Genomic DNA, 21,381 nt, shown 5'->3' on the forward strand with positions numbered 1-21,381 from the left:
AATGAAGATAATTGAATGTAGGTAGGCCGTGACTGGCCTCATATACCAGTACAGTAGGTGGCGGTGTATGCGCCTTAAACTTTGGATGCGATCTGCCAACCCAATATCAAATAAGAAGAAGAACTCTTCTTTGCCCACCCTTTCCGTTGAGGTTGTCGGGGTAACTAGAAGGGACGCTTTTTCACACGGCAGCAGAGCAAAACCACAAAACTGGACTTTTGCCATTTATGTTGTTACGACCATTTTTTTTTTGACTGCACATAGCTAGAAGAAAGCTTTTCAGGTAACTTCTCCATTCTCAGCATTTGGAACTATAAATCCCTCGTAAATTGTAGCAAACCGTTTTAATGCTAACGGGTGCTAACCATGGCATGTAATTTTTTGCAACAGGCCCCAATGGATTAACGTTATTTTACGGTAACTAGCTAATGCTAGCTAGCTGGTAGCCAATGTTGAGTTAGCATGGCGAAGTTACCAAGTTAGCTAGCTTGTCTTTTGCTATAAGCTTTGTCCAATAAATATCCACGTAACATTCACAATTAACTAGGGGACCCAGTTGTTGAATTAGCAACTAGCTAAGTTGGCTAACGCTAGCTACCCAAATGTCAAGGTGATCATTCCAGCAGTTTCTAGCTAGTGAACGTTAGCTACCTAATTTGCTTGACAGCAGCAGTAGCTAATCTGTTGCTTGTTTATCTGATCAAGTCACTTGATGCAACACATAACTTACACTGTAAAATATAATGTTTCTTGGGACCCCTCTCCTCATCATCATCCATTCCTCCTCCTAATGTACCTCTTCCTCCTCTTCTTCTGCCTCCTCTACAGATCAGGAGGCACCAGGGACATGGCGGTGTACTTTGATCACCATATCGAGGCCCCTGAATCTAGCGGGGCCCCCTCTCAGGTGGCATGGCATCCCACTCAGCCTGTACTAGCAGTGGCCTCCAACAGCCCCACCACCGGGGGCAACATCGACCTCTACCTCCAACAGGTGAGCCCCGCACTACAGATAGTCAGAGTTGCACCCATCCTGTCCTCAATCTGCAATTGATCAAATTACGCTGTAGTATGAAAAATGTATACACTCACTAACTGTAAGTCGCTCTGGATAAGAGCGTCTGCTAAATGACTAAAATGTCTAAAATGTAGACTGACTGAATTGCCACAACAGACATCAGTCTATAGCTTCATGTTCATCAATTGCAGAGGGGAAATATAAACCCACTGCACTTTACCTTTTGAAAACTGTTTAACCCCAATAAACACTTGAAGAGTGGAAGGTCCTTGTCCTCCGTTGATGTTGGGTCATGGGCCTTTTCACTGCTTTGATGTAGACAAGTATGGAACTGCTACTAATACATTGATTGAACTGCTCTCCTGTCATCATGTAGGGGGAGCACGTAGGGAGCTGCCACGTGGACCGTCCCTTCCAGCCCACGGTGCTGCGTTGGCACCCCACTAAACCTCTGCTGGCTCTGGGCTGGGAGACAGGCGAGGTGCTGCTGCTCACACACCCCTCTGGGGAGCAGACGCCGCTGCCTGCCACACACACCGCCTGCATCACCCTGCTGGAGTGGAGCAGCTCCGGCAGCCGCCTGGTCACTGGGGATCAGGTGAGTGAGTGTGAACACACAGACAAGCAGACAGACACACACACACAAACCACACACACACACACAGACTACTAAAGCATTTGATACACACGCTAGAATATCCAAAGTAGTGGAGATATTTTCATAGTCTCCTCAGTCTTTGGGTGATTCTGTGTAAAAGTAAACCTGAGTATGCACAAATATAGTTAGTCATTTCCAAAGAAACCACGTTCATAATTATCCCTAAGGTCTATATGTTGAAGTGCAGGCTTTATTTGACAAGTTTAAGGAAATTGCATGAATTTTGATACTTTTCAGTCAATCATATTTCATGGCTCTTACAAAGCTCACAGAGCTTGTTTTTACACTAACAGCTATTATAGTTACACAGATTAGATGTTAATGAAGCAATACAGACCACATTTAAGTGTCTTGAGTTTAGTTTGCGTGTTCTATAGTCTTGTAAAGATTGGAGGGTGACTGAGACAGGCAATGCAACATCCATAATGTTTTTAGGAAAAGTGTTTGTAAAACATGCACCTTACTTTGGATCATCTTAAAACTTTCTCTGTAATGCTAACTTACATCAAGGTTTTATATGGTCTATAATTGGTTTCTCTCTTTTCATTGTCAGTATCCTTTTTCAGCATTATGATATCTGTAACATCCATAACGGTTGTGGATGTGATGGATATTGATGTATTTTTTTAAGCTTTAGAAGCTTGTGCATTCACCACATTTGTGTGCTTGTTCTGGAATGTATTCTTCAGACTTTCCCTAAAGCAATTGTTGCATTTTTGAGAATGATGTGTTCTAGCTACGATTCTTTTGGAAAATACATTCGTGGTCAAAAGTTTTGAGAATGACACAAATACTAATCTTCACAAAGTCTGCTGCCTCAGTTTTGATGATGGCAATTTGCATATACTCCAGAATGTCATGAAGAGTGATCAGATGAATTGCTATTAATTGCAAAGTCCCTCTTTGCCATGAAAATAAACGTAATCCCCCAAAAACATTTCCACTGCATTTCAGCCCTGCCATAAACAGACCAGCTGCCATCATGTCAGTGATTCTCTCATTAACACAGGTGAGAGTGTTGACGAGGACAAAGCTGGAGATCACTCTGTCATGCTGATTGAGTTAGAATAACAGACTGGAAGCTTTAAAAGGAGGGTGGTGCTTGAAATCATTGTTCTTCCTCTGTTAACCATGGTTACCTGCAAGGAAACACGTGCCTTCATCATTGCTTTGCACAAAAAGGGCTTCACAGGCAAGGATATTGCTGCTAGTAAGATTGCACCTAAATCAACCATTTATCGGATCATCAAGAACTTCAAGGAGAGAGGTTCAATTGTTGTGAAGAAGGCGTCAGGGCGCCCAATAAAGTTCAGCAAGCGCCAGGACCGTCTCCTAAAGTTGATTCAGCTGCGGGATCGGGGCACCACCAGTGCAGAGCTTGCTCAGGAATGGCAGCAGGCAGGTGTGAGTGCATCTGCACGCACAGTGAGGCGAATACTTTTGGAGGATGGCCTGGTGTCAAGAAGGGCAGCAAAGAAGCCACTTCTCTCCAGGAAAAACATCAGGGACAGACTGATATTCTGAAAAAGGTACAGGGATTTTTTTATTTATTTTTTATTTCACCTTTATTTAACCAGGTAAGCCAGTTGAGAACAAGTTCTCATTTACAACTGCGACCTGGCCAAGATAAAGCAAAGCAGTGCGATAAAAACAACAACACAGAGTTACATATGGGGTAAAACAAAACAAAGTCAAAAATACAACAGAAATGGACTGCTGAGGACTGGGGAAAGTCATTTTCTCTGCTGAATCCCCTTTCCGATTGTTTGGGGCATCCGGAAAACACCTTGTCCGGAGAAGACAAGGTGAGCGCTACCATCAGTCCTGTGTCATGCCAACAGTAAAGCATCCTGAGACCATTCATGTGTGGGGTTGCTTCTCAGCCAAGGGAGTGGGCTCACTCACAATTTTGCCTAAGAACACAGCCATGAATAAAGAATGGTAGCAACACATCCTCCGAGAGCAACTTCTCCCAACCATCCAAGAACAGTTTGGTGACGACCAATGCCTTTTCCAGCATGATGGAGCGCCTTGCCATAAGGCAAAAGTGATAACTAAGTGGCTCGGGGAACAAAACATCGACATTTTGGGTCCATGGCCAGGAAACTCCCCAGACCTTAATCCCATTGAGAACTTGTGGTTGATCCGCAAGAGGTGGGTGGACAAACAAAAACCCACAAATTCTGACAAACTCCAAGCATTGATTATGCAAGAATGGGCTGCCATCAGTCAGGATGTGGTCCAGAAGTTAATTGACAGCATGCCAGGGCAGATTGCAGAGGTCTTGAAAAAGAAGGGTCAACACTGCAAAAATTGACTCTTTGCATAAACTTAATGTAATTGTCAATAAAAGCCTTTGACACTTATGGAATGCTTGTAATTATACTTCAGTATACCATAGTAACATCTGACAAAAATACAGTGGGGAAAAAAAGTATTTAGTCAGCCACCAATTGTGCAAGTTCTCCCACTTAAAAATATGAGAGAGGCCTGTAATTTTCATCATAGGTACACGTCAACTATGACAGACAAAATGAGGAAAAAAAATCCAGAAAATCACATTGTAGGATTTTTAATGAATTTATTAGCAAATTATGGTGGAAAATAAGTATTTGGTCAATAACAAGTCTTCACAAGGTTTTCACACACTGTTGCTGGTATTTTGGCCCATTCCTCCATGCAGATCTCCTCTAGAGCAGTGATGTTTTGGGGCTGTCGCTGGGCAACACAGACTTTCAACTCCCTCCAAAGATTTTCTATGGGGTTGAGATCTGGAGACTGGCTAGGCCACTCCAGGACCTTGAAATGCTTCTTACGAAGCCACTCCTTCGTTGCCCGGGCGGTGTGTTTGGGATCATTGTCATGCTGAAAGACGCAGCCACGTTTCATCTTCAATGCCCTTGCTGATGGAAGGAGGTTTTCACTCAAAATCTCACGATACATGGCCCCATTCATTATTTCCTTTACACGGATCAGTCGTCCTGGTCCCTTTGCAGAAAAACAGCCCCAAAGCATGATGTTTCCACCCCCATGCTTCACAGTAGGTATGGTGTTCTTTGGATGCAACTCAGCATTCTTTGTCCTCCAAACACGACGAGTTGAGTTTTTACCAAAAAGTTATATTTTGTTTTCATCTGACCATATGACATTCTCCCAATCCTCTTCTGGATCATCCAAATGCACTCTAGCAAACTTCAGACGGGCCTGGACATGTACTGGCTTAAGCAGGGGGACACGTCTGGCACTGCAGGATTTGAGTCCCTGGCGGCGTAGTGTGTTACTGATAGTAGGCTTTGTTACTTTGGTCCCAGCTCTCTGCAGGTCATTCACTAGGTCCCCGTGTGGTTCTGGGATTTTTGCTCACCGTTCTTGTGATCATTTTGACCCCACGGGGTGAGATCTTGCGTGGAGTCCCAGATCGAGGGAGATTATCAGTGGTCTTGTATGTCTTCCATTTCCTAATAATTGCTCCCACAGTTGATTTCTTCAAACCAAGCTGCTTACCTATTACAGATTCAGTCTTCCCAGCCTGGTGCAGGTCTACAATTTTGTTTCTGGTGTCCTTTGACAGCTCTTTGGTCTTGGCCATAGTGGAGTTTGGAGTGTGACTGTTTGAGGTTGTGGACAGGTGTCTTTTATACTGATAACAAGTTCAAACAGGTGCCATTAATACAGCTAACGAGTGGAGGACAGAGGAGCCTCTTAAAGAAGAAGTTACAGGTCTGTGAGAGCCAGAAATCTTGCTTGTTTGTAGTTGACCAAATACTTATTTTCCACCATAATGTGATTTTCTGGATTTTTTCCCCTCATTTTGTCTGTCATAGTTGACGTGTACCTATGATGAAAATTACAGGCCTCTCTCATCTTTTTAAGTGGGAGAACTTGCACAATTGGTGGCTGACTAAATACTTTTTTTCCCCACTGTATCTCATAACACTGAAGCAGCAAACTTTGTGAAGACCAATACTTGTCATTCTCAAAACTTTTGACCACGACTGTATATGCTGAAATGCATTTCTCATACATGGTAGTACTGTTTTTTAGATGGAAAGATGAGAAGAGTTTAGTCCTGGAGTGTCTTTTTCAATTGAAATCCCATCTATTGGTACTATAGGCACATGTATATTGTCTCATTTGCATATTTAGTTACAATATTTCAGGAACAATTTTATACAGAAAAATCGGTGTCTAAATTCAAATGGCACAGGTTAATTTTGATATATAAAGATATAAACATTACTTATTAGGGTGTGGTGCCTGCCCTTGTATATTATTCAGGCTACCTGTAATTATGCAGTCATAAGGCTTCTTCTGACATTTTAAAAACCTTCCAAATGACAACAAATGTATTATGATAGATTTTAACATCTATTTCAGACACTAAATCCATAACGGAGGGTATCACATCCATAAGTAGTTTTTCCTCTAAAGTAATATAGGAAATGACAGTCTTTTAAAAATTATGTTTTTTGTGTTCAGCCAAGTGTTTCCTTCGAAATGGCAATCCATGTTTTGACTTAAGACTTATGCTTGTCTATTTCATGTAACATCCATAACGCTTCTTATTTTTTTTATTTCTCCAACGTCAGTATTTACAAGTCCGCTTTTGGGGGTATACACAACCCCACCCCCCCCGAAGGGGTACTATAGACACACACATCAAAAGTTTCATTTACATTTTGTTTGTCCATTCTGTGAGACATTTAAAGTTGTGATTCTTCTTGCAAATGTAATGTCCATAACGCTGGAATCGGCCATTGGGCGTGTGTGTGTGAATGAACTGTCGTTGCTCCGTGTAGATGGGAGTTCTGGCGTTATGGAAGGTGGACGCCCGAGGAAGACTACAGGGAAATCACATAGTGAAGCATGACTACACCAAGCCCTTAACCTACTGTATCTTCAGACCAGCACCCCCGGGAGAGTGAGTTACTAGAACCCTATAAGTACCCCAAAAGGTTCTGAGTCAGAGCAGGCTATTGTTCTGCATAAGCTCTTGACAAAGAGATGCCTCAATTGATATACTGCAGGGGTCCCCAATTACATTAACCTGCGGGCAGATTTTTTCTTGAGTGGATGGACGGGGGACCGGAACATAGTTATAAATAATTTGTACACTGCAAATTGACAACAAGAATCCCAAACAGATATAGTATGTGACAAAAACAGAATCATTTCAAACCTTGATTACATTGGGATACAATCACATATGCCTCTATATTTATGCGTGGGAATAGATTTCCTAAATGAAAATCACTTTGAGCTTAGTTCCTGGTGATTTAACAGTCCTTTATGTCCAACAATGAAAATTATATATAACGTTTTTATTTTATTGCTCAGAAAACTTGGATGGCCAAATAAAATCAGCATTTGGCCCGCTGGCCGCCTATTGGGGATCCCTGATATACTGTATGTGGATAAATATTTTAGAGTCCAGGTTTTATGCAACTATTCAATGTTATTTTTAGCTAGGACAACAAATTGTATCCATATTATCACTGTTGTGAAGTTATCTTTGGTTGTAAATCAATGGCACTGACACTGTCTCGCCCTGCTATTAAGTATATAAATGCCAAGTGTAAGTTAAGCCAGGCACTGTCTCCCAAATTGTTGGTCGGGACCCAAACCCATTGGTGCGTTGCAGTTGTTTCTCTTGGGTCTTGCTCAAGACTGGGTCCTGGCTAGAAAAATGGTTTGGTCATTCACTGGGTCAGAAAGAGTAACATTTGAAAGACCTTAGCTGTGCTATTTTGCCAACTCCTATGGCCATTGTCAAATCGCATCAAATTTTATTTGCCACATGCGCCGAATACAACAGGTGTAGACCTTACAGTGAAATGCATACTTACAAGCCCTTAACCAACAATGCAGTTTTAAGAAAAAAATTGTTAAGTAAAAAAATAGATAAGTAAAAAATAATTAAAGAGCAGCAGTAAAATAAAATAACAGTAGGGAGGCTATATAGAGGGGGTACCGATACAGAGTCAATGTGCGGGGGCACCGGTTAGTCATTGTTTGGCGTAACAATGACCATAGGAGTTGGCAAGACCGCACAAACAGATCTGGGATTCAGGCTAGGGTCAGTGTCACAATGCATAGTTTGGAAACCATTCTACTAAGCTCCTGTCCCAGTGTATAATGCTAACTGTGGTTGGTTCCAAGGGATGTGGCGATGCTGGCGCGGGCGGCAGTGGGCGGGGACGAGAGTGCCCTGGACATGTTCAACTGGAGGAAGGCTGGGAATGGAGCGCCGCTCAAGATGGGCCCTCAGGAGGGACTGGTGTTCTACGTCAGCACGGCAGACGGTTAGACGCTCTCAAACTCTGTGTTTTTACCTGCGTTGTTCCCCTACGTGTGTGTGTGTGTGTGTTTGAATGTGTGTGTGTGTGAGACCTCTCGCCTCTGGGCCTGTAGAGAAATTCCTCCAAACCAGGCCCTCAACGGTTAGAGTGTGTTTAGCTTTGGTGTGCTGCCCGGTGTAATTAAGTGAAATCTGAAGCAGTACTGTCACTGTGCGAGCATAGGTGTGTGTGTTTGAGTGTGTGTATTGACTCTGTGTCCAGGCAAGGTGCACTGTGTGGATGAGCATGGCAGGAGTAGCCCAGTGCTCAGTGTGGACGGCTCCATCCAGAAACTCTTCTATCTGAAGAGGAGAGAAGTCCTGGCCGTTGTCACGGAAACCCTTATGCTGTCGCAGTACACTCTGGGACCTGAGGGGGGAGCCCATGAGCTCATGAAGGTACAGTGTCACTGTCAGTTGAATTCAAGTTTGTGTACGTGTGTGACTCTGTGTTTATATGTTCTGTTGTCACAGGTGAAGCTGAGTGGAAAAAGTGGCCAAAGCGCAGATATCGTTTCAACAGAGACAGGCCTCCTCATCACAGCTACAGGGGAACCGGTCATCAGGTCAGACACACACACAAACACAAACCAACACACACAAGTAAGCATTTCATGGTAAGGTCTACACATGTCGTATTCGGCACATATGACAAATACAATTTGATTAGATTTGACTATCCTTGTGGGGACCAAACAATTGATTCCCATTAAAAATCCTATTTTCCTTAACCGTTACTTTAACTCCTAAACCTAACCCCTAACCTGAATTCTAACCCTAACCCCTAAGCCTAAAATAGCAATTTTCCTTGTAGGTACCAGTGAAATGTCCCCACTTCTGGTCCCCACAAGGACAGTAAAACCAAACACACACACACACACACACTGACTGTGGAGCTGACATACATTGTGTTGTAGGCTCTGGGACTTGGAGAGGGATGACAACTATGTGCTTTCTCTGGATGAGAGCCGGGGCTTTGAGAAAGGAGAGGTGTTGAACTGTGTCTCCTACTGCACAGCCAAAGGTAGGAATGAACAATGGTGTGCTATGGTAGACTTATGTTAAATGGATTACTATTACACAGTATACATCCACTAACCTAGTCCCAGATCTGTTTGTGTTAGCTTGCCAGCAACTCCTATAGTCATTGTCTCCACTGCACACTGTTTATGACAATGACCACCATAGGAATCGGCAAGATGGAACAAAATTGATCTGGGACCAGGCTATGCATTCACCGCTCTAATAGGCAATTATTTTAAAAAAATTATATTTAGGCATAGAATTGGTCGTATTTGTATTGTTTCAAGATGTTGCCCTCACTCCCCTGCGTCTTCCCAGAGATCCTAGCTGCAGGCACCAACAGGGGACGTATAGCTCTGTGGAGGATGGTGAGCCAGCCCAACACCAGGACAGACACCAAAGCCCAGTGGAAACTACAGACACCCACGGAGATCGAGGGCAATGTCACCCAGCTCCAGGTACACTACAGTACTACATTATACTGTATTGACACTTGGCGACGACACAGACACAGAGTATTATATCCTCTTCCATCACCTCTCCATCACCTTGTTTTGACAGATCCGATCAAGATTAGTTTACAATGCGCTTTTTTGTTTGTCGACACCTAAACCATTGGATTTCACTGATTGTGGCTACAATACGATCACCGGACTCATAGACAGAGTGCAGTTATATTAGTCAGTGACTATGTTATTACAGTTTTACAATAATGTGTTGTCTGAATGCAATTGTCTTGTGTGTTTCCAGTGGGGCTCCAACCTGAACCTGCTGGCGGCCAACAGTGTGACCACAGTGCTGATCCTCTGTGAGCACGTCATGTCTGCCCACTTCGGCCAGCAGGTGGCAGCGGTGCAGCTGACCCCCTCTCAGCTCAGCCTTACAATGTTCAACACCAACTCCCACCTCACCCTGCGCTCCGACATGCACATCAAGGGCGTCTGCGTCACCAAGGTAACCAGCCCAAAAATGTGCCCGTTACCAAGTTGACCAGCCCAAAAATGTGTCCCGTGAGCCGTCACTGAGGTAACGAGCCAAAAATGTGCCCTGCTCACCAACTGTGTATGTCTAGCTCAGCGTTTCCCAAACTAGGGGTCGCGACCCCATGTGGGCTCGCCTGATTTGAAAATGGGGTCGCGAGAGAAACAAAAAAATATTATATAGAGCTTAGTTCATAGAACCGGGGTTACGTCAGTAACCTCCGGTAGCCGCTAGATGCGGTTGTAATAAACAGCCGTTTCTGTTTTCTTTCTACAAATGTGACTATCTTTTATGACCCCCATCACTGAAGAAAAAGACTCTCAGGAATACGTATGCGTCTTCTGTTTCCCTCTACAACGCCCACAAGCTGCGCGGGACTTATTAGAACAGAGTGTTCAAGACCAGGCACTAAATCAGTCGGGGAGGGAAAGAACCTCAATGAAGATGTTATTTTCTACACAGAAGAGCATACAAAATTATTGCCTGATGATCTTCTGAACTTCCAAATACCTTTCTGATGCATTTCAGTCACTTCAAACCATACTTCCTTCAGATTGAAGTAATGTCAAAAGTACTGTCAGACTGATTTGTTATAGACTGTCATAGCCCCAATTAAAGAAGTGAACATTGGCCGTTGATTACATCACCTTTTTTTTTACATGGTGGGGTCACGAAAAATGGGGTCACGGGCCAAAAAAGTTTGGGAACCCCTGGTTTAGCTTGACTTAGGAGGCTATCAAATAATTAGTTTTCTGCTCAATGTGACAGTTTTACTGTGTCCGTCTCACACAAGCAGGTGTGTTATCTAAGGAGTATTTGAGGTGTGTTGAGTGGTCTCTTACCATGACTGAAATATTAGGCATCTGATGTGTGTTCAGGACACAGTCACAGTGTGGAACGGGAAGCAGGTCACTGTGTACGAAACCTCAGGGACAACTCTACGCAACACAGGTAAAGTGGCTACACAGCTAAACAGTGACAACAGTACACACCAGCATGGCACTGCATAACACTGTCATAAGCATTGCGTTAAGACCGATGCTTAGTGTTATTAAGCCCTGTGTGAATCCTCCTGTCCCTTCCCCTCCTCTCCTGCTCGTCCCCAGGCTCTTTCCAGTGTGAGTCCCAGGTCTTAGCTGTGCATGATGAGAATATCTACACTGTGGAGCCCAATAGGGTCCAGGTCCGCACACCACAGGTCAGTCCCCTACCTGGAACCCTCTGCCTATCCACACTCACTCACGCACGCGCAGATACATACAGACGCATGCACGCGCGGACACACAATCAGTATGCATACCGCCTCATACGGCTTCAAGGCTCCTGTGAAATCTATTTCAGTGTTCTTTTTTTGTCTGTATCCTACAGATGTAGGATCTTAATTTTTTGGTAGTTTGCTACAGCAGGCAAATAATCCTGCAGCAACAGGAAATGTAAATTATTATGTGGATTATAATTACTGGACATTTTTGTAGGGGTTGATACATTTTTCGTTAGGACAAATTGGTGAAAATTACTACTTTAGAAGACTTTTTAAACCTCAAATACACTACAAGTTTGCATTTCCTGTTGTGCAGGAAAATTCTCAGCGACAAAAGGGTGATCAAATGAAGATCCTACTCTGTATATTATAGATAAGCATTGTGTGTCTATTGTAAATAAGCAGTGTGTATCTCTCTGACTCTGTCTCCCAGGGCACAGTGAAGCAGCTACTAGCCTTCTCTGAGGCGGAGGGCAACCCTGTGCTGCTCAGTGTGTGTCAGGGCTATCTGGTGGTGGGAACAGACACAGCTCACATCAAGGTCTTTGACCTCACCCGCAGGTATACACAAAAACATATAAAAACCCTGATACTTCCGCTCAATTTACATGACTTGTAATGCCACTTTTTCAAATCAGTATCGTTAGCCAGTAAATGAATGAGCGAGGCCAATTTTGTTTGGTTTTGCAGGTCTCAATTGTGTTGTGTTGCTTTACATAGCTAGCAAAAGACTAACCCCTTTCATTGCATATTGCAGCACAATTTTCAGGGGTCATTGTGTACGTCATTGTATAGACTGTATATACGTCTGTTACTGTATGTGTGTATAGAGAAGCCAAGGCCCACTGCAGTGCTAAGAACCTAGTGGACCTGACCCCAAATCTGGGAGCCCTGAGATCGGTCAAGTGTAACGCCAACGGCAACCAAGTCAGCATCCTGGTCACTCTGGTGAGTGGACACTGAGAGACACAGAACCTTGACTTTATTCGGAAGGATCTCATAGATAAACTTTGCTCTTGTTATTTGCAATGAAGTTATTTTAATTACTACACTTCCAACTCTGTTAAATTATATTTCTACCAAGTTGTTCATTGTCTTGTTGCTGATTTTATTTATCTCTCTAAGGTGAATGGGAGACCTGACCACAGAATGTACTTCTATGACGTAGAGATGGACACACTCTCTCACTTTGACTTCTTCACTGGCAGACCGCCTAGTGGCATCTCACAGGCCGACGACACAGAAAGGTGTGTGTGTGTGTGCATTCTTTTGACTGTGTGTGTTCCTTTGACTGTGTTTGTGTTTTCTGACTGTGTGTGGGTGTGTGTTCCAGACGGCCAATGACAGAGCTGAGCGAGAGATGTCCTGTGTCTCATTTCTGGGACGAGAACGAGCCTCGTCTGTTTGTGTGTGAGACGGTACTGGTCAACTCTGACTCTCCCCAAATGGACCATCTGGACAGGGTAGGGGTTGCGTCATTGTGCTACTTCTCACCAAACAAAAATGTTACGTACTGTAATGTACAATCACATTGACAAGATTTGACAACAAATCATTTATTATAGGCCTGTTTTCAGAATGTATTGCGATAAAGATAGTGCTCTATTTTGTTAATATCAATTTCAATAACTATTTTGTTTATCGGTAATATCATACATGTCACATGTATACAATACCAGTGTTTCCCCTATATTCATTATTTTTCCTTTGTCATTTTTCTTCTCAATGTTTTTTATTTTTATATATTTTTCTGCGGAGACCAACTTTTAAAGGGATAGTGCGAGATTTTGGCAATTAAGACCTTTTTGTACTTACCCAGTCAGATGAACCCATGGATACCATTTTTATGTGTCTGCGTGCAGTTTGAAGAAAGTTGCTAACTAGAGTTAGCTCAATTGCTAACTAGCATTAGTTAGCAAGGGCTCGCAAAACTACCTTCAACTTCCTTTAAACTGCACACAGAGACATAAACATGGTATTCATGAGTTAATCTGACTCTGGGTAGAAAAAGAACTTAATTGCCAAAATCTCGTCGCACCATCCCTTTAAGATCAGAGTGACAAGTTACAGCGTATATTCTAGCAAACAGAGCGAGCAGTGGCGCGAATGAGAGCCACGAGCTCTCAGCCACCGCTTGCTCCTCATCATCTCCCTACAGTGCAGTGGCGCGCATCAGTTAAATTTAACATGGTGTCAACATAATTACATATTCATGCATTTTAGAATAGAATGTCCTTTTAAAAAGTCACCAGGAGTGACCTTCTCACAATCATTCTACAAAACCCCCTGAGACCCCCACCCCCTCCCTTTCCCACTGCTGCAGAAAATAATCCTAGGGGAAACACTGAATACATATTAAGTGTGGATGTGTTCTGAGTCCGCTGTGCTATGACCTATGTAACCTATAGCATGTATTTGCTGTCTCCTGCAGGTGGATGTGCTCGTGGTGACGTTTTTCTGCACTCAGGAACATGGGCTCCTCCTGCAGGACTCTTACCCCAAACCAGCCGGCCTGCAGGCGCTACTGGCCCTGGACGTTCCCTACTACTACTTCACCTGTAAGGTAGGGACCATGACCAATGTACAGGACATTACCTGCAGGGTAGTGAATGGTATCCCTTTACTTAAGGTGAGGCCATTCGTTACTGTATGTCTACTCTTTTGTGTACTCATTTTCTAATTTACAAGGGATGTACTGTTCAAATGATTCATTATGTCATCATGATTTTCAGTAGGACTACAGATGTAGGATCTTAATTTGAGCCAGTTTGCTACAGCAGGAAATAAATCCTGCAGCAACAGGAAATGTGAATTATTATGTGGATTAGAATTCATGGACATTTTTTGTAGGGGTTGATACATTTTACTTTACGGCAAATCAAGTCTGAAATTCTAAATGGAAATTGCAAACTTTAGAAGCCTTTTTAAACCTGCTGTGCAGGCAAATTCTCATCAACAAAAGAGTGATAAAATTAAGATCCTACATCTGTAAATTACTTGTAAGGTAGGGTTGCTCTCTTGCTTCTCTTCCACATCCTGTCCCTCAGAGGTTATTTTCACAAAACTCTGTTGGTCTTTCTCTTCATTTTACCTAATCTTTGCTTGATCTCTTCCTCCCTCTCTTTCTTGAGTGTATGTGAATTTGTCATATTTCATGTGCATGTCTGTCTGTGTTTGTGCTTGGCTTCCATTCACACCAGCTGTTGTTTCGGAGGGGTGGTATCTCTTTACCAGAAGTAAGTATCTACTGCTTCTTCAGTTAGTCAGTGCTTCAAATCTCCTCGGCTTTTCCATAGTCCTGTCCTCTTTTCCTAGGCTAGTGGCATTGTAAAACCTCCATTGGGTTATAATGATTAACAGAACAATGTAATCTAGACCGTTCAAAGTTAAATATGTTTTTACATAGGAAGAATGCACCACAGTATTCAGATGCATAAGTTAGATGTGTAGGGTCCATGTTTTGTAGCTTGTACCATAGAATGACATATAGAATTTAATAGGATATCTGTTGCTTATATACCCTACTCCACTGGTTGGATAGGGTCAATGTCTTCTTAGATGTCTATTTCCACTGCTTTTGTTGCCTGTCTTGTCTGTGTCTCCCTACTAGCCTTAGGTCTCATATCCGAGGACGTTTCCTTTCATTGAGCCTAATCTTTCTATGATAAAGGACTGAGTGCCGCTACAATAGTGTGTGTGTGTGTGTGTGTGTGTGCGCGTGTCATTTTCCCTTCCTAATCAAGCAGCCTATGTATAATCGAGTCGGCTGCCAGTATTGAACGTTATCACGCTATAATAGAAAAATGCTTCAAGAGACAGATTCTATCTCTGGAGAAAATAAAGTGTTTCCCGAAAGAATATCTTACCCCACTCCAACAATTATGTTGAATTTCGACAATGACACATGGTGTAGTTATACATTAGTATTGTTTGTGTGGGGAATTTTCATATTCAGGTGTGAAGTGTTTGAAACAGAGATGAGATTGGACAAATCAATGCATTAGAGAACTAGAGCCCATGGAAGCATAACACAACATTTCTGAAGTCACATTGTATTGAAATAGCTAATACTAATCTCATCAACACCCAGCCTGGTGAGAGGGATCCAGAGGCGGAGGAGGCCCCAGCTCCAGACCCCACCCAATCTCCATCCCTGGCCCAGGCCTCAGCCCCGGCCCCGGCTGCCCAGTCCCCCCACATGGTGTCCAGACGAGCCCTCCGGGACTTTCAGGGCCTGGAGAACTGTGAAAAGGCCACCCGCGATGCCATGCTCAACTTCAGCTTCTACCTGACCATCGGTAACATGGACGAGGCCTTCAAGTCCATCAAGCTCATCAAGAGGTAAGAGAACTTGGATAGGCCTAGTTTTAACACTCGCCGACTGATAACTCATCAATAAGTTAAAAGCAAACCTCCCGAGTGGCGCAGCGGTCTAAGGCACTACAGACCCGGGTTCGATCCCGGGCTGTGTCGCAGCCGGCCGCGACCGGGAGACCCATGAGGCGGCGCACAATTGGCCCAGCGTCGCCCGGGTGAGGGGAGGGTTTGGCTGGCCGGGATGTCCTTGTCCCATCGCACTCTAGTGATGCCTTGTGGCGGGCCGGGCACATGCACGCTGACTTCAGTCGCCAGTTGTACAGTGTTTCCTCCGACACATTGGTGCGGCTTGCTTCCGGGTTAAGCGAGCAATGTGTTAAGAAGCAGTGCGGCTTGGCAGGGTCGTGTTTCGGAGGATGCATGGCTCTCGACCTTCGCCTCTTCCGAGTCTGTACCAATTGGATATCACGAAATTGGGGAGAAAAGGGGTACAAGGTAACAAAAAAAAGTATAATTTAAAAGTAAGATATGTTTACTGTGCGCTGTCTGTGCGGAGAATACAGTATTTAACAGCTGACAGCTTTCTTCAATCATATGCATCACACGGAGTCCAGTAGTGCAGTATGTGTGACGTCTATGTGATTGTATCAGAGTGTGTCTGCACATATGTGTGTGTGTGTGTACGCCTTAGCTAACGCCCAACGCCTTTGCTTCGCACAATCAGTGGGCAGTGGGGTAGACGTGCAGAATGGCATGCCTGCAGCCGTGCACCATCCATTTGCCACCACTTCCTATCATCATTTCATGGTTCCTGCCCACTCCAGGGCCCCATTAACAGCCAGTAATTGCTAAGCACATCCCAGTTCAAAGGCTTCAGGAAAGGCTATTGGGATGGTATTGTTAGTGTGGCCTTGATTCCTCTCAGGCCCTCTTTCTGAGGGTTTGCAATGGGAGACTTCATTGTGACAGGTTCTTTAGACGAACGCAGAGAATTAGCATTGTTGCCATTTTCTTTTGATCACCCCTTACATAACCCTTTCAACTGTAGTGGTTAAACATGGATGGAAATGATCGCTCCCTGACCTCAGGGTTAAGATGTTTTATGTGGGCTGGTTGTAGAACTATATCACAATTTTAGAGCAATGGCCTTATCTGTAAAGCAGGAGTTCTTAAACTTTTTCAGCTCGAGAGCCAAATGAAAAATGGACCATCCTCCCGTGACACAAATTGTCTGACCCACCTCTCACATGCCCAGGGCCCAGTTTAAGAAACCCTGCTGTAAAGGAAAGATTCTTGAGTAATGCTCTTTGCTGTTTGAGTGGAAAAACAGACACAATTATTGCTTTGATATAATCAGCAGAGAAAATCCATTGGAAATGAGAGATGGCTAGTGTACGTGTAGCCTAAGCAGGGGGGTTTGACGGAGACAGGAGTGTGTTTTAAAACAAGGATGCTGTGATATGATCTGATTTCAAGGAACAAACCGTTTTCTGCTTATGGTAGCGTAGTATGAAGGGGATTTTTAATCACAGGACATGATTTAGGATGTTTGGTGTGTGTGTGTGTGTGTGTGTGTGTGTGTGTGTACTGTACGTTATGGTGAGGGGATGTGCTTCTCTAAACACACTGTGTCACACAAATCCCTTGTTTGGATCTAAGAGTGCCCTTTCCAGTCATTCAGCCAACCAGAGAAATAGGTCAGAGAGGGGATGTGAGTGTGTGTGACAAAGGGTGTCACCTCAAAGTAGCCTGGATGTCATGTATAGACGAATACGTGACTGGACACTCCAATCCTAAATTCCCCAGAAGTAATGCTTTGAGCACGTACAAACATACGCAAATATGTCTGAAAATACAAACAAAAGGGGAAAATAGCCTATCCTAGCTAGCCGGATATCACACTATGTTTAATAGGTTGATGACAGCTTTAGTAAGTTCCACAGTGACAGTTATTTTTTACTGCCAATTCCTTTTTCAAAGCAGTCATTTTAGTCAGTGTTTTCGATTTCCGCTTATCCCCACCAACAGGATGATGCGCTTCTTGTTCTATGTGTGACCAATAACATTTACATCTCTTCTGTCTATCTGCTGGGGCTTGTTGCCATGGAAACGTCCTTTGAACTGCCAAAACATTATTATACGGAGGGACCCGCATACTGTGCATGTGAACTCCCAGCAGCACTTTACTGATAGGCCTATCTCTAAATATAGATGTACAGTGGGGGAAAAAAGTATTTAGTCAGCCACCAATTGTGCAAGTTCTCCCACTTAAAAAGATGAGAGAGGCCTGTAATTTTCATCATAGGTACACGTCAACTATGACAGACAAATTGAGAAAAACATATCCAGAAAATCACATTGTAGGATTTTTAATGAATTTATTTGCAAATTATGGTGGAAAATAGGTATTTGGTCACCTACAAACAAGCAAGATTTCTGGCTCTCACAGACCTGTAACTTCTTCTTTAAGAGGCTCCTCTGTCCTCCACTCGTTACCTGTATTAATGGCACCTGTTTGAACTTGTTATCAGTATAAAAGACACCTGTCCACAACCTCAAACAGTCACACTCCAAACTCCACTATGGCCAAGACCAAAGAGCTGTCAAAGGACACCAGAAACAAAATTGTAGACCTGCACCAGGCTGGGAAGACTGAATCTGCAATAGGTAAGCAGCTTGGTTTGAAGAAATCAACTGTGGGAGCAATTATTAGGAAATGGAAGACATACAAGACCACTGATAATCTCCCTCGATCTGGGGCTCCACGCAAGATCTCACCCCGTGGGGTCAAAATGATCACAAGAACGGTGAGCAAAAACCCCAGAACCACACAGGGGGACCTAGTGAATGACCTGCAGAGAGCTGGGACCAAAGTAACAAAGCCTACCATCAGTAACACACTACGCCGCCAGGGACTCAAATCCTGCAGTGCCAGACATGTCCCCCTGCTTAAGCCAGTACATGTCCAGGCTCGTCTGAAGTTTTCTAGAGTGCATTTGGATGATCCAGAAGAGGATTGGGAGAATGTCATATGGTCAGATGAAACCAAAATAGAACTCAACTCAACTCGTCGTGTTTGGAGGACAAAGAATGCTGAGTTGCATCCAAAGAACACCATACCTACTGTGAAGCATGGGGGTGGAAACATCATGCTTTAGGGCTGTTTTTCTGCAAAGGGACCAGGATGACTGATCCGTGTAAAGGAAAGAATGAATGGGGCCATGTATCGTGAGATTTTGAGTGAAAACCTCCTTCCATCAGCAAGGGCATGGAAGATGAAACGTGGCTGGGTCTTTCAGCATGACTATGATCCCAAACACACCGCCCGGGCAACGAAGGAGTGGCTTTGTAAGAAGCATTTCAAGGTCATGGAGTGGCCTAGCCAGTCTCCAGATCTCAACCCCATAGAAAATCTTTGGAGGGAGTTGAAAGTCTGTGTTGCCCAGCGTCAGCCCCAAAACATCACTGCTCTAGAGGAGATATGCATGGAGGAATGGGCCAAAATACCAGCAACAGTGTTTGAAAACCTTGTGAAGACTTACAGAAAACATTTGACCTGTGTCATTGCCAACAAAGGGTATATAACAAAGTATTGTGAAACTTTTGTTATTGACCAAATACTTATTTTCCACCATAATTTGCAAATAAATTCATTAAAAATCCTACAATGTGATTTTCTGGAAAAATTTTCCTCATTTTGTCTGTCATAGTTGACGTGTACCTATGATGAAAATTACAGGCCTCTCTCATCTTTTTAAGTGGGAGAACTTGCACAATTGGTGGCTGACTAAATACTTTTTTCCCCCACTGTATATGGTTTGATACTACCAACTGTAATCTTAGTCCAAATGCAAAGTGAGCCCTACAGCTCATGAAGCTCTTATAGCTAATGAGATCTGTTGTATAAGTCTTGCTCCAATGCAAATTTAAAGTTGATAAGACTCAACCACAACCTAATATTTATAGTCTAAAACAAAACGAATATCTCTTAACATGCTGCCGCTCTCTTTGAGACATACTGAAGGAGACATACTGAAGCAGTATGTCGGAAACAGTATGTCAGATACAGTGTGGAATGTCTCTGCTCAGTCCAGACCCCCAGTGATATTTCCTGTCATTCATGTTGTCCTTGACTCCAGGTGACACGCTACAGGGCTATCGCTCCATGTGAATACAAGCCTTCACTTAACAAAATGTCCTTTACCATCGGCCATTTATATACAGGGGTAATGCTTAATCTTCATCAATTTCCAAGTCAGACAAAACACTTAAGGAAGTCTCCAGAAGTACAGCTAGACTGATGTATTATGGCAATGGTCAACAGTACAGCGATTATTGTAGTGAAGTCACTTCTGGCGAGTTTTGTACTGTATCTGTGAGAGAAAAGTACAGTAGTCTAACAGTATTTAATAGGACATACAATATGTCTTAGTATTTTGACAATGCTTATCAGTGCTATCTAAATTTATAGGCTATTTCTTAGTGACACCTCCAAATCATTTTACCCTTCCATATAAGCTTAATTTAGGGGCAACTGTCTCAATATGTAGAAATGTCACTAGATTATAGCAAACACTTTGTTATAGATCAGGAGGAACACTGCATAACATATGCTCATTATTTTGCTTTTACAATGTGTTATGTTCATTGTTCATCAGTAAGCCTTGATGTATTTGTCAGTTGTTTTATATAACCCAGTAACTTAAAGTATTTTCTAACCATTATCCTCCCTCATAGAATTTAATCAAAGTATATGTTTGAAAAAATTATGCAAGAACCACCACAAACAGGTACAGGCAGCTTGTATACTTTTAGTTAAAACAAAATATGTATTTATTTGCAAACAATCGACGGCAAAGGAATAATCTGGCACTTCCTCTTTTCATCACTTCACTTCTCTTATCGTCAATTCTCGTCTCTGCTCTTCTCTTGAATCTTCTGAGCAAGAACATCCCCTGAAGCAGCTGGATTTCTTCTCGGTCTTCTTCTCTTTGGTCACCTCCTCCAAGACCACCTCCTTCTCCTTTTTAGTGTCCCCCTTCAAGACCACCTGCACCTCCTCCTTGGTCTCCTCCTCCAAGATCACCTCCTTCTCCTCCTTGGTCTTCTCCTCCAGGACCACCTGCACCTTCTCATGCTCCAGGCTGGCATAGTGCTCCTGGTATCCCTGGATAAGCCACTGTGCCTCTTCCTCCTCCACCTCCTCTGGGTGCTCCACCTTCCAGCGAAGACTCTCCAGGGTGGCTTGCAGCCTCTGGGCTTGGTCAAACACCTCATCCCCCTTGGGCCGAAGCTCCTCTGTCTTATCAATGATTTTCGTCAGTGAGCCAGTGCATTGGTTCAGCCTCTCCTCCTTAGCCAGGAGAATGTTCTCCAGCTTGGGCAGGCTGTCTTGGTTCTCGCGGACCCACTCCTCTGCCCTCTGAACAGCCCTCTCCTCCCTCAGCACCTCAGTGTGGAGCTGGTAGCACTTCATCTTCAGCTCGGCATTCTCCTTCTCCTGAGAGAACAGGAAAACAGAGCAATATAATGAGACGGATAATCCATTTAGAGATGTGGGAGACGTATTGCAGTAACTATATTTATAAATTAAGAAGATGCATCAGAATCACACTTCAGTCATATCCAACAAGTATCATGTGTTCTTACCTGGGCGCAGATCCTCAGGTACATGTTGTACAGAATCATGACAAAGGTGTCGTCCATTCCAGGGCCAGCTGTAGAAGCAGCCTCTGGGGCAGCAATGGCTGGTGGTCTTCTGCGAGTCATGCAGGGTATGACCATGG

The 21,381-nt window shown here is 43.6% G+C and overlaps 1 protein-coding gene across 1 annotated transcript in view; it reads left to right on the top strand.

The window, feature by feature from the left end:
• Nucleotides 1-233: 233 nt before the first annotated feature.
• Nucleotides 234-21,381, top strand: part of ift140 (intraflagellar transport 140 homolog (Chlamydomonas)) — a 43,583-nt gene continuing 22,435 nt past the window's right edge. Inside the window, exons 1-18 of the mRNA XM_084153399.1 lie at nt 234-283; nt 829-994; nt 1,395-1,616; nt 6,476-6,597; nt 7,836-7,978; nt 8,237-8,412; nt 8,488-8,579; nt 8,931-9,037; nt 9,355-9,494; nt 9,787-9,990; nt 10,896-10,968; nt 11,124-11,215; nt 11,712-11,839; nt 12,109-12,226; nt 12,404-12,525; nt 12,612-12,741; nt 13,710-13,841; nt 15,369-15,619. Coding sequence (XP_084009525.1) covers nt 848-994; nt 1,395-1,616; nt 6,476-6,597; nt 7,836-7,978; nt 8,237-8,412; nt 8,488-8,579; nt 8,931-9,037; nt 9,355-9,494; nt 9,787-9,990; nt 10,896-10,968; nt 11,124-11,215; nt 11,712-11,839; nt 12,109-12,226; nt 12,404-12,525; nt 12,612-12,741; nt 13,710-13,841; nt 15,369-15,619 — 2,399 coding nt within the window. The 5' untranslated portion in view covers nt 234-283; nt 829-847. The remainder of the gene's footprint in view (nt 284-828; nt 995-1,394; nt 1,617-6,475; nt 6,598-7,835; nt 7,979-8,236; nt 8,413-8,487; nt 8,580-8,930; nt 9,038-9,354; nt 9,495-9,786; nt 9,991-10,895; nt 10,969-11,123; nt 11,216-11,711; nt 11,840-12,108; nt 12,227-12,403; nt 12,526-12,611; nt 12,742-13,709; nt 13,842-15,368; nt 15,620-21,381) is intronic.

This window comes from Coregonus lavaretus (genome assembly GCF_964263955.1).
Source record: "Coregonus lavaretus genome assembly, chromosome: 1".
In the NCBI taxonomy this organism is placed as follows: domain Eukaryota; kingdom Metazoa; phylum Chordata; class Actinopteri; order Salmoniformes; family Salmonidae; genus Coregonus; species Coregonus lavaretus.